Source organism: Pleurodeles waltl, chromosome 9 (genome assembly GCF_031143425.1).
Source record: "Pleurodeles waltl isolate 20211129_DDA chromosome 9, aPleWal1.hap1.20221129, whole genome shotgun sequence".
NCBI classification, from domain to species: Eukaryota; Metazoa; Chordata; class Amphibia; order Caudata; family Salamandridae; genus Pleurodeles; species Pleurodeles waltl.
The window spans coordinates 1,089,069,616-1,089,090,228 of NC_090448.1; the positions used below are offsets into that span (position 1 = coordinate 1,089,069,616).

At 44.7% G+C, this 20,613-nt stretch overlaps 1 protein-coding gene across 1 annotated transcript in view; it reads right to left on the reverse strand.

Moving 5' to 3' along the window:
• The window catches only part of SPTBN5 (spectrin beta, non-erythrocytic 5), a 1,780,873-nt gene that overhangs the window by 526,647 nt on the left and 1,233,613 nt on the right, over window positions 1–20,613 (reverse strand). The window contains exons 42-44 of the mRNA XM_069208774.1: window positions 5,716–5,834; window positions 4,115–4,229; window positions 3,400–3,513 (exon numbers count right to left, since the gene is read on the reverse strand). Of these exons, the coding sequence (XP_069064875.1) occupies window positions 3,400–3,513; window positions 4,115–4,229; window positions 5,716–5,834 (348 nt within the window). The remainder of the gene's footprint in view (window positions 1–3,399; window positions 3,514–4,114; window positions 4,230–5,715; window positions 5,835–20,613) is intronic.

Consider the following 20,613-nt stretch of genomic DNA (forward strand, 5'->3'; position numbering starts at 1 on the left):
AAAGCCACGTCAGGAGCAGTGGTGTCGAGCAAATCCCAGAGCTCGATGGCGTGTTTTCGTGCGGAGCGGGTGTTGATGAGGATGCAGTTCAGGTGGTTGGGGTTGGATGTTTTTGTAGTTGGAATGGTCGTTCTGGTGCAGGAGAAGTTGCAGGTACGGCAGGAAAAAGGTCCTTTCGTGTGCTTCGGGGATGCCCGGTAGCATTCAGTGGAGGGGCCGGGGTTGAAGGCGCGGAGTTCGTTGATCGAGTAGCGGATGCGGGGGGCGCGAGGGCCAGGGAGTGTGGCGCTGGGCGCGGTCCAGGCGCGGACGGGCGCAGACGGGCTTGCCTCTGGCGCGCCTCTGGCGCGCCAGCGGCGCGCCCGCTGCGCGGATGCGCAGCGCCAGCCATTAAGAAGGGAGGGGGGAGGGAGGAGCAGCTGGGAGGCGGGAGGGAGCGGCAAATGGGGGCGCGAGGGGGGCGGGGCCGCAGGGAGGCAGCGGCAGGGAACGAGGAGCGCACAAGGGGCAGAAACACTGAAAAACAAGCAAAATACGAGCAGATACAATAAGAAAAATCACACAAACAGAAAAACAGTATGGCACAATTTACGATCGGGGAGACGGCAATCAGGGGGGCACAAAGGGGGCAGAAGCGCCGGCGGCGAGGCGCTGAAAAAGCGAGAAAACTGAAAAAACACTTACGGGACGGCGGAAGCGGCACACGGGTCAAGCGAAGCTAGTCAGAGCCCACTAGACCCCAGGGATGAGGCGCAGGAGGATGCCTGCGGGTGGAGGAGGGCCTCGAACACTCAAACAGCAGCGTGGTCAGGGGACAGAGGCAGGAGGCAGCAGGTTGGTGCTGCGGTCGTGGGGGGCGAGCTCAGGACCTGAAACAGGTCAGAGGTCGCTCACTCGCGACGCGCAGCGCCAGCCATTAAGAAGGGAGGGGGGAGGGAGGAGCAGCTGGGAGGCGGGAGGCGGGAGGGAGCGGCAAATGGGGCGCGAGGGGGGCGGGGCCGCAGGGAGGCAGCGGCAGGGAACGAGGAGCGCACAAGGGGCAGAAACACTGAAAAACGAGCAAAATACGAGCAGATACAATAAGAAAAATCACACAAACAGAAAAACAGTATGGCACAATTTACGATCGGGGAGACGGCAATCAGGGGGGCACAAAGGGGGCAGAAGCGCCGGCGGCGAGGCGCTGAAAAAGCGAGAAAACTGAAAAAACACTTATGGGACGGCGGAAGCGGCACACGGGTCAAGCGAAGCTAGTCAGATCCCACTAGACCCCAGGGATGAGGCGCAGGAGGATGCCTGCGGGTGGAGGAGGGCCTCGAACACGCAAACAGCAGCGTGGTCAGGGGACAGAGGCAGGAGGCAGCAGGTTGGTGCTGCGGTCGTGGGGGGCGAGCTCAGGACCTGAAACAGGGCCGAGGTCGCTCACTCGCGACGCGCAGCGCCAGCCATTAAGAAGGGAGGTGGGAGGGAGGAGCAGCTGGGAGGCGGGAGGGAGCGGCAAATGGGGGCGCGAGGGGGGCGGGGCCGCAGGGAGGCAGCGGCAGGGAACGAGGAGCGCACAAGGGGCAGAAACACTGAAAAACGAGCAAAATACGAGCAGATACAATAAGAAAAATCACACAAACAGAAAAACAGTATGGCACAATTTACGATCGGGGAGACGGCAATCAGGGGGGCACAAAGGGGGCAGAAGCGCCGGCGGCGAGGCGCTGAAAAAGCGAGAAAACTGAAAAAACACTTACGGGACGGCGGAAGCGGCACACGGGTCAAGCGAAGCTAGTCAGAGCCCACTAGACCCCAGGGATGAGGCGCAGGAGGATGCCTGCGGGTGGAGGAGGGCCTCGAACACGCAAACAGCAGCGTGGTCAGGGGACAGAGGCAGGAGGCAGCAGGTTGGTGCTGCGGTCGTGGGGGGCGAGCTCAGGACCTGATCTTAGGCAGCTCACTCACCTATGTGATGCCTATCAGTGGAACAATAGGAGTTTAATGTGAGTGACAGCTCTGCAATCTCAAATCATACTGTCACATATATGTAATATGAGAGTTTGCTCTGTTGCGTGAAGTCTGAGCTATACCCTCTTAATCCAGAGCCTTTGTGCCTTCTGTGAGACTGCTTGGTTCTGTGATGCCTACCCCCGCACGCAAATAAGAGCTGGAGCAGTGGGGAACTTGTAAATAGACCCAAATACCATCAGAACGTGGCACCTCACAATGTCCCTGCAACAGCCCTGATGTCACGCTTGTTGGCGTGCTCCTGAAAATATAGCAGAAGGACGTGAAGCAATTGCAGCAAATCTGACTGCCCATTCAGAGTTCACACAATGTATTTGAATCTATAAAAAGATCTACGGTCCACAATTTTTAGACGCACGTTCAATTAAGATTTCGATTTGCAGACAATGCCCATCCCCTTGATCTTCAAAAAGGTTTGGGCCTATGGAGGAAGCAGAGATATGCTGATATGGCAGCCCAACCCAGTGTGCTGCCCACCTATTGCGGCATCCAGCAGCTGATTGTTCTCTTCTACCAAATCAATATGTGAATCGCAGACATTAAACTGCAAATGCACTGCAAAGTAGACAAAAGGCAGCATGTCTAATGTGTTACAAAATCCTTAAATAAATACATGGTCTTTTTTTGCCACTCCTAGACCATGAGGCTTATAATAAACTTGACCAAGGGTCCTGACTACGAGCGGGTCAGTCATTTCTGACCCCTGTGTAAACTCTTGTCTGTGCAGGGGTCAGAGTTAAGAGTTGGGGGGCATTTACCGCATGCAGTAATAACTGCTGGGTTTATTAAATATCTCACCCTTCGTTAAATTTCAGTAAGCCAAGCCTGCCTGTTTTCTAAAGGGGAAAAGCATATGGCATTCACAGTATCATAGAGATTTTGCTGCATTAAAGACCAAAATCCAGATGTTATTTCTAGAAACTCGTAATAGGTACGATTTATCACACCCAATGAATAATGTTCCTAAGGGTATTCTTATTTTTATCTGAAGCGATAAAAAGCACTTGGATTCCCACAAACTCAGAATCAGGGCTTATCTATGCTTCAACATCAAACAAAGACATATCAGGCACACCTAGAATTTCAATCCTCACTTCTTACCCTAATCTGTAAAACAATGCTCTCATAGCTATTGCCTATAGATCGCATTATATCACTTTAATAGGAGCTAAAGCTATACATTTAAATATTAGCATGCATTCAACAGCCCACAAATATTCAGTATATTGCTGTCTGAGGTTTGGTGACATTATTCTGATAGCTTTGAAGCTAAGCATGGGCCAGGGAAAAAGTTTGTCAAGTGACATACACAAAACTACAATAAGTCAAGTTCTTATCTAGAATGTACATGTTCAATGGTCAGTCAGGTAATCACTCCCCCTTTACCTCACTCTTTGACTGGATGACTTTGATCTCACGTTCTGTTTCTTCGTGTCTGCGGATTAGGTTGGCAACTGTCTCCACATCTTTCCCATAGTCCAGTGCCTGCATTATTGAGCTCTGCAGGGGTATAATGAGAGAAAGAGCAGTTATTGTCACAAGCATGGCTATCATGGACTCCATGTAATCTCTTTTTGCGCATGTAGACTATTTTCCCTCATTGAAAAATATTTTGGTTTTACATAAAGAGGGGTAAGATTTCACCCAATATAAAAACAACTACCCTACACAATCAGTAGTGAAATGGGTACCATTGCTCATAATGTTGTTAGTATTATTCTGAGAAGTATTATGGAGCTACAAGTGGGGTGTCTCGGGGATCTCCAAGAGTGAGGGAGAGGGACCGAGCTCTCCTTTTCAGAGGTAGCCATCAAGGCCCCATCTTTGGAGATGTGGTCACCATATGCCCCACTCTGAGAAACCATTTCTGCAAAATGGCTAGGTGGGTGAGAAAAGAACCCCTCAATTCCTTTCCTGGATGGGGCAGAGAGAGATTACTGTCTGTAATTATTCTCCCCCTGTGAAATACTGCCTGGTGGAGTATATATATATTGTATCTAGGTGGGAGTTATTTTGACTTAATATGGCCATGTGTGGGTATCCCATCTCATGCATATGGTTCAAAGGACATGACTATGCTTCACAGCGACAACAAACATACCTTCTCACTCATTCTCTCTGTGATGTCATTGATTTCTCGAATCAAGGCATGGACCTGAAGAGCTTCTTCCAATTTTCGTCGATATTTATTCAGGTTGCCATGAAAGCTACTCCACCTTCAAGAAAGAATGATAGCGATAGGTAAGTCATTATTTTCAAAAGCTGGTTCTTCCACTAATGAAGTGGTTCCGATGAAGGGCCATCTGGAACACTTTGGGTACCAAATAGACATACTAGGAACAGCAGGTATCTAGAGTAGCCCATAGGATAAACACTGTCAGGAACATTCACATGAGTGGTAGGAAGGCCAAGAACCTGACTGGTGAAAAAAGAGAGTATAAAAAAGGGAGATTGGTAAGGTGAGGCTAGGATGGTGATCCTCAATGAACACTGCTAGTATCTCATAAGAAGGGGATAGTAGCTCTTGATTGGTATTTGAATCCAAAGATGAAATAACTAGCGTGATCTTAAGGACTTATGGGAGTCAAGACTTGGGCAGGCTTGTTAGAAGTTTTTGTGGGTCCTTGGTCAATAACTCCCTGCAGGCTCCCATTCTATTGCTTCATATTAACTGGTAGGTCTGGGGCTTCCCACAAGGGATTTTCTGATTAAGAAGTGAGACAGAATGTTCCTGTGTGGATAAGTTAGCTGTGAATTAGTTACACCAGTGCAGAACTCTCAAAGTTTCCAAGTTGGGTGTGAGTAACTAGTGGCATCCTGCTTTTGTTGATTGCATTACCGGGAAGCTTGCTGGTACAAGTGCAAGACAACCTGCAAGAGATGAAGAGTGATAGAAGCTAAATAAGGTCCAATGTCCTGAGGGCATCCTAATGAGGGCAAATTGCAGATACCCTTATGCAAACAAGAAAATAATCATCTGACTTCATTGTGGAATGGGGTATGGAATAAATGCCATTGGGGGATCATGTACGTTTCTACTGACAGGTATGAGAATTAAACAATGGTTCACAAGGTCAATTAAAATCATCCCTGTCCAGCTGTGTCAATTGAACCAATTCTGGCAAAACTATTTTAGTTGGAAAAAGGCAGCAAAGGTTTCACAGGGTAAAAAGTATATTGGTCATTGCACACACTGTCTAGACCAGCCATTTGTGCATACACATGAGCAAAGAAAACATGTGCACACAAATATGTCTTTCTCACATATAGATGGATATAAGAGCATACATTGGCTAGAACGTGGCCAAGAGCTTGTACAGCCCTCACTGTGGGTGGAATGAGCAAGAGTATGCTGACTCCAACTATGTTTGATTCTCTGGTTAAGCGTGCCAGCATGCACTGATTCACTCCTCGTCTCCATTGGCCATCTTCCTAGTCTGGGAATAGGTCTGTCCTGGAGTCTATGAGGCAAATATGATACATCACATGACCTTGAGGAATTCATTATCATTTTTACAAGCAATGTGACAACATAGCGGTAATATGAGACCCAATTAACAAACGTTGAGTAATTGTGAGATCTCTAATTTCAGCCATAAGCAATACCAAAGTAGCAAGTAAAATACAATCACTCATAGAGGAGGCTTCATGAATACAAAGACATCAAATCAAAACACACTCCTAAGAAACAAAGTAATTGACCTGTCATTTAACTGCTGTTGTCGCTGATGTACCGTCTTGACTTCCTCCTTGTTCTGTAACTCCAGTTTTGTTGCAAGGGCATTGATGGCTTTGATGTGGGCATCATCCACGGTCAGCTCCTACAATTATAGGGTCCAAGATAATAAGATTGTCTGCAATTAGATGCTCTGTGTGCCCTGCCTGTGTACTCCCAGCAACATTTGAAAAAAAGGATTGCATAGAAATATGCAGCACACCTAGCCATATTAAATGTGACTCCAGTTCATATATGTTGTCTGCTATCAGAACTACCTTGGTATGTCATGTAAACATCATGCAATGGATATATGGAGTTAAAAGCTTGAATAGCAGCATTTCCCCCATGCAGTGATGACCCTCACGAGCTGCAGACCGATATTACGACTGAACACCCTTATTTTTACCATCTTGCAGTTTCCCTGATTATTGCCCTCTCCAGTTCCTCTTTTGCTACTCATCCAATCTTTGCCTAAAATTCCCTGCAACCATTCCTGACTCATTCCTCATTGCTTCATTTCCACACTCTCCCCTCATATGCACCGACTCCACATTTCTCAGTGTAGCTTGTCCACTACTATTATCTACTATGACCCTTCCAACCCTACAATATCTGACTGCCTCACTCCAACTCTGCTTCAGGACCTACTGATTTTCTTAAGTCACTGTTCCTTGACTACTCCTCACTCCTTCATGACTCTCCTGTTATCTCACTGCCTCCTTTCCCATATATGTATCTGGACAGCCAAGGTTACTCCTTCAATCTAATTTTCTCCACCTCAAGACATTGTTGCTCTCTCTCCCAGCCAGAATTCTGCAGCATTACCACTAATTCAAGTTATCTTCTTCAGTTTTCCGCGGTACTCCCACCTCACTGTTTCTTTCTCTCTCTCATTCCAACACCCTGGACCCAGTACACATAGCTAAGTCTAATTTAGATGTCCAAAACGCATTACTATGGTAAACCGGTCCAGATTCACAGAATAAGGCATGCAAGCACCGGAGGATTCCTTTTTTAGGAAAAATGTCTGGGAAGACACAGAATCGCTTCAACCTCGGCCCCCTCCCACCGGTCTGTGATGTCAGTGCACCACGAGGTGCGTTGACGTCACAGATTCCCCACCTGAGTAGCAGTAAGGAGCAGGTAAGCACCTTCTCCCGCTCCAGTGGGAAAAGAATGCCGTAAAAGGCCTCCCCAGGTTTCAGGAAGGACTTATTGAAAAGGGGAGATTATCCCCTTTCCAATGAAGCTGCCCTGAAATTGTTTCCTGGCTGTGGATTGTGACCCCCTTGAGATCCACGGTCAGGAATCCCATTAGACCACCAGGAACCAGTCTTTGGGGACAACTGGCCTACTACCCCAGGGGGACAAATATTTTGAAAAATGTTTTTTTTGTCCACTGAGTGGTGTGATTTTGTCCACAGGGGAAGGTAAAAAAATAGAAAACGGAAAAAAAGAAAGTGAAATTGTCAGAGGCTTGGCCCTCCTGACATACGGGAGATAAAGAGTGATTTGTGGCTTCTAGAAATTAGTTTTATACTGGCAAAGAACCAGCAGCTTCCCCAACAATAAAGTTTTGAAGTAATTACAAAAATATGTAGCTGATATGTGGCAAGGTGAAGTAATACTGTGCCTTTTTTGTCTTTACTTAGCGTCTTTGGAGAACCTGCAGATGAAACCAGGTAAGTAATTTTGTGTTTATTTACTGTTGCACATATTGCACACACAACACAACCCACTGTCTGATTTAGAACAATACTTCTGCCTTCAACATAGAACTGCTTTTTTAGAAGGACCGTTTCAGCCAGCTAGCAGAGGTGGCATCTCAGCAGATGACTGCAGGCTAGGCCCTAATTCGGGTTATGAAGGGCAGTTCTGTGGCAGAATCAGAGACTGAAATAGAAGGAACTGTGACAGTATCTGATGGAGAGGAAAATGAAACAGAATCTGGAAGTTATTTTTAGTCAGTGTAGTTCCAGCCGTCAACTCATCTTCCAGTGATTCTGAGGACATAATGATGGCAGTCGTGCTGTTCCTTCGCAAGCACAGTCTGTGCAGTGGAGCAACTGTAACAGGTTAGACCAACCAAGACAGCAGGCATGTATGGCAGGAAGCACAGACGAAGTACTCCCTTGGTAGTCCCCCAATTTAGTTCAGCCCCAAATTCAGTCTTTCACTAGCAACGCTGGATGTAAAGTTGATACAGCCAATTTTTTGCCAACTAACTATGTCCATCTCTTTTTGGATGTTGACTTCCTTGAGCAAATCGTGCAGCAACACAAAATTGCTTGCTGAACAGAGCATGGAGGCATTCTAGGGCCCACCAGTGGACTCCCACTTCACCTGAGGAGTTGAAGATATTTTTGGGCCTTACGCTCAAATTGGGGTTAGTGCACAAACCAAGCTCGCAGTCCTACTGGCCTGCATGCACGGTTTGGGTAACCCCATCTTCGCACCGTATATGAGCAGAGATCGTTTGTTGCTATTGAAGCATATGCTGCATTTCAATTACAATTCTGCTGCACTTCCCGGGACCATCCAGACCATGACAGGTTGTTCAAAATTCAGCATGTGGTGGAACATGTATCTGCCAGATTTCCAGAGATTTATACTCCTGGAAAGAATATTGCATAGTAGCATGGCACAATGATAAAGTGTGCTTTTCCTGAGTAATCCCTTTACGGGACGGTCTAATGAACAGAGCAGCCTGCTTTGCATTGTTGGCTTTGTCTAGGAATGCTCTGGTATGTGTAGGTGTGACCACTTTCTCCATACAATACGAAGGTGAACTTCTTCCCAATAATTTGTTTTCCCCACCCGAACTGTCTGACTAACTGAGAAGCCCTGTATACATTGTAAATTCTGCCTTGAAGTAGTCTTGCACGTATTGCTTATAGGATGCCTTATTGAAGGACCCAAGACTCCATGGTTTCTAGTGAACTTTAGTCAAACGACTTTTATTCTGATGAGACTCGAAGACTAACTACAGAACTATTGGCCATTTTCTGAGCTTCAAGTAGCTAGCAATGTAAGGCATTGGTATGGGTTTACTTAGTAGGTAAATGGGATTATTCAGGATTTTGATGAGGACAGATGAATGTGTAGGAAGAGCTTAGGCTAGGAGTGCTTTCACAAGGATATTGCATAGGTAGAAGGCAGATAGTAATTGTAGTACAGATACACTTGATACACTAACCATCCCTTTATCTACGGATTCAAAATTGTCGCCACACTCACACCTGATATTAAATTACACCCTCACCGAACTAAACAGATGATTCCAAACCATACATCCCTACATTCACACACCCTGCTACTCAAACAGCTTCACTGAATCCCCAACCACAGCTCTTTTCAAGCTCCTTGAACACACATTCAAAGCCTTCCACAGAACTGGTCCAGCATATCTCAATACTGCCTCAGATTTCAGAAACCTTCCAGACACCTTTGCTCAGCCAGGCTCATACTTGGCATTCAATGCATACGCAGCACCAGAGCAAGGAGAAGTGACTTCGCCTAATTGTCTTCAAAAAGGCAGAATGACCTTCCTCAACAAATAGAGGCTGTCTCTATTTACAATAAAATCATAACATTACAGAGAATGCTGCAACAAAAGCTACATGCGGGGGCATATAATACCTGCTGTCCCTCCCCAGCTAGAGATTTTTTGGGGGGTATAGTACAAATTAAAAATAGTTTTATAATGTTGTGCTTGTAGATTAGCAGAAAGTAATATACTACGTGACAGATCTAGTGATTCCAAGCAAGAACGATCCAATGCCCCTAACTTGTTCTGCTATTTTTCGGATTGTCTTTCAAGATCATACGCAGTGAGGGCATTCAGATCATTATAAAATTGACTGATTGAACATGGATCTCTCCCAACCAGATAATTTAACCACTTTATCTTCTAAAAACTGCGGGAACCCTCCACCCCTTTACAGCCTGAAAAGTCCCTAATATGTAAATACCTACAAAAATCTTCCTGGGATATTTCAAACCTGTCCTGCAATTCTTCAATGACAATATTCCATCCTGCGAAAATAAATCACCCAATCTCTTAATTCCACAGGAAGCCCTGTTTGTTATAAGAGAGCCCTGAAAATATCTAGGAGTAGCAGGTTTCTCTGCAAGAGGGTATAATGATGGTGGGGTCCCAGTCCCAGTTTTTTTACAAAGCAGAGCCCAGGCCCTATAAGCACCATGTACTGTCTTAAACCACACTCTTGTAAATTAACAGGGCTCAAATTGCAGCAGAAAACCTACTCTACCTTCTTTCCCCAGTATGATCTCATATATAGATTGAATTCCAACCACCCTACCACCCTACCGTCCACCCCTGATCCTTAAAAAGTGGGCACATATCTTGGAGAGCGGCTGCCCAATAATAAAGTTTTGAATCTGGTACAGCCTAGCCACCTCTGTCTCTGGGTAAGATTAAATACTTAAGTGCCGTTCAGGTCCTAGGGTAGGCCCAGATAAACCTTGTGATCATATTATTCATGGCCTTAAACCACCAGATGCAAGGATGTGAAATTCCTATAGCCCGATGCCCAGGGCATATTGTTTGGGATCAAGGACAACAAGTTGTCATGTTTATTTTGCCCTTGGGACAAGCAGGCCCAGTCCCCTGCAGCACAAACCCTTTTGCTGTCACTTTACACATTATGGATCAGGAAAGAGCTACGTACAACGATTCAATCATGCTCTCTGGTTTGATGCAAGTATTTGCAGAAGCTTGAAAGCAAGATTGGTGATTCTTTGGTTTCAAAATAAAATATTCACAAAAAATTGCAACCAGGAAAAAAAACGTTTTGCTAAAACAATTGTGAAATATAAGGTATCATTTCTTTGAAGCATACCTCAGTAAAATGTGTTGATGCATGACAATATTTCCCATATAAATCATAATGGAAAGCTCAATGTAACCAGTTCCAAAACGATTGTGGGAAATCTTCACATAGACAAGCACTGGCTAAGCTAATCGGCCAGACGTGGTGATTAACCTTTTGGTTTTGTCAATGCGTGTCTTCTTTTGACATGGTTTCTGTAAAACTTTATTTTTGTGGGAGCTACCGGGTCCTCACCACCATAACAAACATTGGCAAAAAGCATAAATATTTTTGGTCTCAATAAAGCACATCTCACCACAGTAGTTCGGGACACTGAACAAATCTATTTTATGTGCCAATTTGCTCCTTGGGAAAGAGTAAAATGCTGTCACTTAACGTAAAGATCGACAATAAATAGAGAAAGAGATAACATTTTAAGAAAAACAAAAAGTCTTGGATAGCCAATTAAGGATCCAGTTCTTACAGAAAATCACCTAGTATATGTTCTTGATTTAGTACATGTTTATGGCACTTATGAATTCACCAGAATTTAAAGAAGTAGGCCAAGAAAACGTACTCCTAGAAAATATTTGTGAACTGCATTTTACCATGAGAAAATATGCATATGTAGATTTGCTGATGCAAAAATCTGTTGAGATTTTACAAGCTCTCTTTCCCTCCAACCTCTTTTTCCCAACCAAGGAAGTAGTTTTCTTTCTGATCTTGTCAGGAGTGAATTCCAACCTTTCACCGTATGGGAAAAGATTACAGAAGAGCTGGTGAAACACTGCCTAAAAGGGCATTCCATCCTTAGAACTATTGCTTACCCCTATCATCAGCCTCAGGATGTAGATCTGCTGAAAGGTGCCAAAATAAAGGAATTGCTAGTATTCAAACCCTACCATAGTATGAGCCCTGGCATAATCAAAGAAGTTGTTATCAAAGCTCTTGTGTAATGAGATTGCTGCCATAATTTGTCACAGCACTACATGGCACCAAAGGGACAAAAATATTTTTTTACAGGACAAGTAGAGTTATGAAGCAACCTGTCCAATGGACAGGTAGATATTTTATAAAATACCACACCCCTAAGATGTTAAGTTCGAGAGGGATAGCCTGAAAAAATTACAATTTTCGGCAAAAAGATCATTTTAATGATGTTGCTACAGCCCACTATAGATAGGTGTCGATTATCCAGTCTGTGCAGGACTTTATTTGCCTTTGCAATAAATGGAGCTAGATTGATTTCAAACAACTGACCTAGATCTGCCGTCATAGTTACTCCCAGATACACAGGCCTCCCCACTACCCTATTATCACTAAACCCTATATAGCGGTTAATGACTACCTGGGTTTTACTTCGGTTAAGCAAGTAGTCTGAGAAACGCCCAAAGGTGTGCACAATTTGCTCTATTTGTACTAAGGCCTCAGCAAGGCGAGGTGTCACTATTGTCATATCGTCTGCATAGGCGAGCACTTGTCCCAACGCCGAAACTTCTTAGGAAAAATTGCGGAAGCTAGCTCCTATTTCCAGGTGAAAGGGGCAATGTACAGTGCAAATAACAGAAGGGAGTAAGGGCATCCCTGCCTTGTGCCTCTTTGAATTTGTATCTCACCCCCCCTCCCCCCACAGCAAGTGTAGTCTAGTGGTAGGACTAGAATACAGCGATCTCACTGCCTTAATATAACCCCGCCCAATACCATAAATACCCATGACACACCACAAAAAATCCCAGGAAACCCTATCAAATGCTTTTTCTGGATCTAACAATATCAAGGCCAAAGGGTCCCCAGAACCCATTGATGCATCAAAAATGGCTATAACACAGCAGTTATGGTCTGTAGTTACTCCCGAGAATGAACCTGTGTTGCCATGGGGAAACTAATTTGCTGGTGACTAAGCTCAGGCATGAGACTGGGAACTTAGAATACATTTTTGTATCGCTATTAATAAGAGTTATGGGTTGATATGATCCTGGATCTTCTAGGGGCTTACCTTTCTGTGGAAAAACAATGTTGGCCGAAGGCCAAGAATCTGGGGCAGTTAGACTGCCGCCAAAGCGGTCAGACCACCGCTTCGGCTGCGGTCAGACCGCTACCCTGGCAGTCTGAAGATCGCAAAGGTTGTAATGCAGCCCTAAGCGCTTTGGTGCACTGATGCTACATATTTGCACCCTAATGTCATGATAAGGCTATAAAAAGGATCAAATATAGAATTATCAGACAGAAGGCAACAATAGGCCACAATGAGCCCTTTCCCTTTCCTGAACACCTTTGTTCAAATTGTAGCAAATCCGTAATTCTTTGTCAAGGAGTATTAATTTCATTTTAAACATTTTTAGGTGTCAGAAAGGCATTATGCTACCAAGGCAGGGCGCGAAAAATCTCCTCGACCACTCGCTATGGCGAGTCATTTTTAATGAGGTCGAGCTATTTTTAGAACCTACTCACCTCTTCTGGCGAGTGGACAAAGAACAGATGTTCTGTTCAAACAGAAACTGAATTAGCAATTAAGTTGCTTTAAATTCTATTCTTGTCACATTTGCTGTATATTCAGAGACAGTGGTCAAAAATCAGTTTGTCTCCTTGCAACACAAATACTTTTCCTTGTGACTGCAGAGTTCCAGGATTTTGTAAGGTGAACTGTCTGACCTGTGTGAAATGAAAGGCTGTGGGTATCAGGTCTTTCCTAACACACAACATTTATATATCTAAGTCAGCTTAGCAAACATCTCAAAATATATTTGAGTAGCTGTGAAAGACCATTTTTTGTCCTTGTGTGATGAAAACAATATTTTAATAGGATAAAAACAGTCAGAACACTTTACTTGGTGATGTGCAAAAGATGAATATTTTTTTTGAAACCTACTTTTCACAGATTGTTGTTAATACACTATATAGTTTTATCAGTAAAGCTGCAAGTTAGTAGAAAGGCTTTTAGACATTTCTTGGAAATTTACTGTCTGTAAATGTCAGTGCACTACCACATCATGCTTCAGTAATATACTTATTAAAGGTGAGTATTTAAACATAAACTGAGAAACACTCCTGCTCTGATGGCAAACCTATTAGTTAACTAAGGGGCAAGTCATGCATTGATCATGTGTACCCTATATGTGGGCTAGATTTATTATACATGGAGCAAACGTTTTGTGTATTTAATCTAACAAAAGAGGACTTTTTTGCAGCAGAAATGTCGAACTCATATAATTGAAGGTGCACTCATATGTGAGAATGAAGACAAAGGTGACTGTACAGTACAATATTTGCAAAGGATCGCACAATTTAAGGCCTGTTTCCGGGTCAAGTACATTACAGTTAGGTGTAGTAGATTGTTCAAGCTACTCGACCTGCAGGTCTAGTAACATTTTTATGATTTTTTGAGGCCTGCAAGGGTCTATGTTATATATAATAGTTGTAGATTCCACTTGCCACTGTCATTATCAAAAAGTGGAAAATTAACATTCTTAAGTACATTAATTATATACTGAATATGAAGTTATGTGATTATAGATATCCGTATTTTACATATAGTAAAGTTTATTAATTCACCTACCATCCGTCACAGCATACTTATTCTAGGAAACCATGCAATTAATGTACGAAGTTTGGAGACGTTAAGATTAATTTTACTAGTCAGGGTACCGCCTAGCATAGGAAACACAATCAGGCCCTCATTACGACTTTGGGGGCTTTTTCACAGCTTGCTCAATTTGCGGGCACCAGAAGACTGTTCTGGCAGTCTGAAGACTGACATATTACGAGTACTGTTGGAATTCTTCCCGTTTACGGGTGGAAATCCGATGCCTTCGGCCAGGACAGGGGTTTCCACCGCCATGCCAACATGACTCCTCCCGCCGTATTACGATACGTAATGAGGCACAACAGTTTCCTGAACCGCAGTGCGGTGCTGGTAGTGAAAAACCTTGAGACCCATCCCCTCTCGGATGACCACCTCGCCGAGACAGGTAGGTAGGCCATCTGAAGGAGGTGGGGAGGGGGTGTTGTGGGCATGTGTGTTTGGATGCAGAGGAGGGGTGGGGGGTGTCTGGATGGATGCATGTGGTTGAGAGGGGGTGGTAGTCAGGTAGTGTGTGGGCGAGTGGGGGTGTATGTATGCATGTGAACAAGTGGGGTGGTAGTCAGGTAGTGTGTGTACGTGTGGGTGTGTATGTGCTGGCAACAGGAATGGGAATTCCTATGGCGGGGTGCATTACCGCCAGGGTTTTCATGGCGGGCGACTGCTGCAAAAAGCCTGACGGTGTTCATCCTCGTAATGCAGCCGGTGGCATTAGGCATGCCACCGGCCCGAGGTGCACCCCGCCGGCAACGCCAGTCTGACCGCAGTGGCAGGACTGCCGCCGTTGTGGTGGTTTGGCTCTGGCAAAACAGCCATGCTCATAATATGGGGGTCTGCGCGGCGGTGCGACCGTCACCTGGTCCGCCAGGGTCGTAATGACCACCTCAGTCTGGCTGCATGCCACCACCATGGAGTCTTCAAGCTAATAAATAGTTGTGTAAATAATCTGTGCAGCACAGAGGAAAAAAGATATATTGTAAAGAGGACTGGACCTTATACCAATGCATTTTTGGTCACCTACAAAGCTCATGCGCTGTCATGCGAGATGCACTGTTTACAATTCAGTGGCTTTATAACCCGCCCACAGCAGATCATTAGTTGTCTTTGTTGTCACTCTCATTATCATTCTTTTGATTGCTTAGCTCCCATAGGCTTCCCTTCCTTTCTTGTGTTAGCTTCCCCCTGAAGCATGGACCAAGTGTGTGTTTTTCCTCGCTCGTCTTTGTTCTTCCTCATCTTTTTGCAATGCACTATTTTTTTATTTTATTTTATAAGCGTTTTAGTATTATTCTTGGACATGCAATGTGTTTCCCATTTTCAACAGCAACATACAGCTTCTCATTTATACTGCTTGAACCCTATCTTCTTTCTCTACTGATGCTTTAGTTACTTATACTCACAATTGTGCTACTCTGCGTCACTCTACACTACTCCACTCTATGCCACTCCACTTTACACTACTTTACTGTATGTCAGTCTACGCCACTGAAATGCACTTCACACCACTTCACTCTATGCTACTCTATGTCACTCCACTCCACCTTACGCCAATCAACACCACTGTATGCAACTCCACGCCACAACACTCTATGCCACTCCACTCTATGTCACTAAACTCCACTCCACAGCACTCTATTCCAAGCCCCTTCACAACTCTTTCCTCCACTCCACCTCACTCTAAGCTACCCCATTCTTTGCCAGTCTAGTCTACACCACTCTACTCTACACCATGCCATTCCACGTCACCATACGACTCCCACTCTACAACACTTTATTTTATGCAAATCAACTCCACACCACTTTACTCCATATTACTCTATACCACTACATTCTACGCCACTCTATTCTACCACACTTTACATATTGCTTCTCTACAACCTCACTATACACCAGTCTTCTCTATGCCAGTCTATTGCATACCACTCTACCACACACCACTCTACTCCACACCACTCTATACCACTTCACACCACTCTAAACAGACCTAGTCTACGCCAATCTGCGACACTCCAATCTACGCCACTCCACTCCACACAATGCCAATATACGTCACTTTAAGCCACCTCCACTCTATACCACTCCACTCTACTTTATGCCACTTTAAACTATGCTACTCCATTCTATGCCTCTCCATTCTACAGCACTGCATTCAACTCTACGTCAGTCTACACCATTTTACGTCACTCTATGCAACTCTACTCTGTGTAACTCTGCTCTATGCCACTCTACTCTATACCACTCTATGCACTCTACTGTACGCCTCTTTACTGCATGGCACTTTAATGTACACCACTCCACATTATGCCAATCCACTATATGTCACTCCACTACATTCTACGCTACCCCTCTTGAGGACACTTTACTCTACACCACTCCACTCTAGCTACTCCACGCCACTCCATTCCACTCTACGTCCTGCTGAAGCACTCTACTCTACTTCATTGCACTTTTTGCTACTCCAGTCTATGCTACTCCACTCTAAACCACTCTACGCCACTGCACTCCACCCCACTCCAGCCTATGCCACTCTAATCTACACCACTCTACTCTACGCCACTCTACTCTATGCAAGCCACTCCACACTACAGTATTCCACTCTATGTCACTCGACTCTATGCTACTCTACTTTACTACACTCTACTCTACACCACTCCAGTCTAGGCAACTCTACACCACTCTATGCCACTCTACTCTACGCATCTTTACTGTATTGTACTTTAATATATGCCACTCCACTCTTTGCTACTCCACTACTCTACTCTGCCCCCACTCTGCTGTACGTCACTCTTCTCCACTCTATGCTACTCCACTTGACACCACTCTACTCTACACCACTCCACACTATGCTACACCACTCCATTGCACTCATCACTCTACAGCACTCTACTCTATGCCACTCTAGTCTAGGCCACTGCACTTTGTGCTACTCCAGTCTATGCCACACTACACAACTCTACTTGATGCCTCTACCACGCGATGCCACTGCACTCTACGCTACTCTAGTCTATGCCACTCTAATCCACACCACTCTACTCTATGCCACTCCACTCTACACCACTCCATGGCAATCCACTCTACACCACGCCACTCTATGCCACTCCACTCCACTCTACTCCACACCACTCCAAGGCACTCTATGCCACTCCACTCCACTCTACTCCACTCTCCTCTACGCCACTCTACTCAATGCAACACCACCGCTTTTAGCCATGCTGAGCAGCAGGCACATTGCTGTACAATATGGATAAAAGACATTAGCAAAGCCAATAACTCTCACATAGGTGAGCGCTATTGGCTTTGCCAATGCTTGCTTTAGATTCCAAAGACATTTGCAAACATGTCCATAAATGCAATATAGCATTACAACTGTGAGTTCTAAAAAACATACTTTAAATGTAGATTTTTTCTTAAAAATTACAACAAGCTTTACAAGACATATCGATGTACACCTTTAAAACACATACTAAGACAATTGTAAAAGCATTTAGTCAGTCATATAAAGTTTAACAAAGTTTCCCATGTGCCATCAAATATCTGAACTTGGCCCTGTGAAGAAATGTGGTTTATTAAATGAGGTGGTTGTGAGACTTCATTGTGTAATACATTCACAACCTTGTCTTGTGTCCAGCCAAGCTTGTTTGTCAAACCTTGGCTCAACCTTAGCTGTGGCTTCCTACAGTCAGGCTTTAACAAAGAAACATGTGTAAATCATCTAAACAGCACCAAAACAACTGAATAAAGAAGAAACACAGCTCTCATGAAATCTGACAACAATTTTTAACAAAAGACTATTTTTACAAATTTATAGGCACCAAAAGATCCTCCTGAGGGTTCTAGAGACACAAACACTTGAATAAACAGTAAATCACAACAACGTTTCACTCAACCGTGAATAGGCACTGGCAAATTCAACAAATTTGACACTTAGAAACTTTTTCAAGAAATCTTGCATTAAAGTTGAATGCAGTCACTTTCGCTTGCTCTGGGTGACCAACTCCGGCGGAGCAGGTCAGGGGGACCAACCATGCCCAACAGGACAGTTATCTCAAGAAGAAAGCAGTCTAAAGTCTAGCTCCAGCATCAAGGGCAACTTGCCTTAGCATCCAATTACGTGGTCCTGATGCATGGCATTGAGGATGCTGAAGATTCTCAAGGATATTGCTGTTGATGATCTGTTTGCCGTGGGTTTTTCTGTGGCCTCCATTCGGCCCACAAACATGGTTGGGGCATCTTTCGACGCAGAGGTTGATGTGCCCTTCAAAAAGTCCAGATGGAGTCAGTACTGGACCAGTTGCCACTTGTGTCCGGCTATGATGAATGCAGCTGTTCCTACTTTTTTTAAATAGCTGTCCTGTAGGCGACCAAACTGCACTCCAACAGCTCTCCTACATACAGCAGACTTAAGAGTGGTGGGTCTCGGTCTCCCAGACTGCCCTTTGGTGAGGAGTGATGATTCGGTGACCTTGGCTAATGCTCACCAACCAAGGCAGGCTTCCTCACCTTTTGTGGTCCTGGTGCTGCAACAGGAGTCAGCCAACTGACTCTCGAGGTCACCTCTTCTACCTGGAGTTCGAGGATGACTTTTCCTCGAGCAAGGCACAACAGGCACAGTTCTCTCTTTAGTAGCCCAAGAAGTAGCAGGTACAGTTCAATCTTCAGTGCAGCTTCTCTTTGCTGGTTGCAAAGTCAGCAGAGCAGTCCTTCTTCAGTTCTTTGTCCAGTACAGACGTGATCTGAGGTCTGAGAGCCAAGGGTGCCACTCGTATGTCCAGAGAGAGCCCTCAGAGGATGCAGTGGACACTAAACAATGAGCCACCTGGGTCTCTCCTGTTTGATGACAATTTGTGAAGGGTGGCGTATAGATACCCCAGAATGCTGTGTTCTGCCCACTCTCAAGATGGCAGAACGCCTCCTCTTGACTTGTGGAGCTAGGTAACACACTCCAGGGGTGTGTTTACTTTGAAGCTACATGCCCAAGGGAAAACCATTCTGACAAGCGTTTCCCCCTTTCTGTCTCTGAAACCCTTCTATCTACATAAACAAAAAAGCAGCCCCTCTATGTGTATGTTTGTCATCTGCCCTTCATAGGTGGCTTCCCCTGTGATGATCGTCTTTTGACTCACACCCTCTGTGGCTTTTCCTTCCCGGAGGAGATAACATCCTCCTCTATCCCCGGAAAGCCCTTTGTAGGCTTCCTGGGAGTCGTTCACATTACTCCCCAGGAGGCCAGAAGGCTGTCTTGAGGACACTACTTTGTGTGCCTCAGTAAACGGGCACTGGAAAACCTTGGGAAACTTACTAAACTTACACTTTGTCCACCAGTGCCAGTAATTACGATTTAACTGTTAAATCTGATTTAATGCACTGATTCTGTTGATACCTTGAACTACCAAATTCAGCAGGATGGAGAAATCAGCCTATAACTCTGCACTCGCCAATGGGGCTACAAGCCTTTCAACAGTAAAAACAACAATGTTGTTTCTTACTGTTAGGATCTTGAAAACATTGAACTACAGTTCCATCCCTTTAATATAATGTACCCTGCCTTCAGGGCACAGTAGGCCTGCTTAGGGGTGATTTAAAAATATTAAAAAGGAAGGCTTGGGCCGTGACATTGCTTGAAATGGCAGTCAAGTCAGCAGTTTCAAACTGCTCTGACAACCAGCAATGGCAGGCTGGGAGTCATGTTTTTGCCTTGACATACTCATCGTGTCACAACTAGTGCTGCAGTCCATGAGAGGCACTTTAACTTACAGGTCCTGGAATCCTTGGTACCATATACTAAGGACTTACAAGTAAATCAAGTTTACTGATCAGAGCACATGCACTGACTCCATATTAGAATGACTCAGGACATTTTAGAGTAATTGCACCAGTTCTTAGTGGTCAAAATGGGGGCAAAAAGTGGGAGTGATCCTGCAAAAAGCCTTTTTCCTTACAACCTGATTCCAATTTGAGATTCTTTCCAGACTGGCCAAACTCACCATCTCCTGCAACAAAATTAGTTCAAAAACACCATCTATCATCATAACAACCAAAGTCTCTTTTGAACCGGTCAATTAGAAGAGGCATCAATCCTGTCTTAAGCTATGAGATAACTCATTTTTTTAATCTCTGGCAACCTGCCCTTTTAAGTTGAGAAAAATGTGTCTGCATCATGGCCAAGAGTTCACACGTTCACAATGTCGCTGATGTTATTTCTGATTGATATTGTTTTTGATAGTAACAAAATGTCCCTTTCTGAGACATTAAAGGATCTTGGAGTGTTTGGTGGGAAAAGCTGTGCCGACTCAAACTGAATTCACTTCTTGTGTGTTTACTTGTTAGGCACTTCTGCTCACCCCCTTTCTGTGACTGTGATAGGCAACCTAAGAGTTCCTAGCGGTGGCTCGATCAAGTCAGACATTGTAGCATGGCCCTACGGCTTCAGGTAGCAACAAAGGAAAAGTGGTACCATGCATTGATTAAAT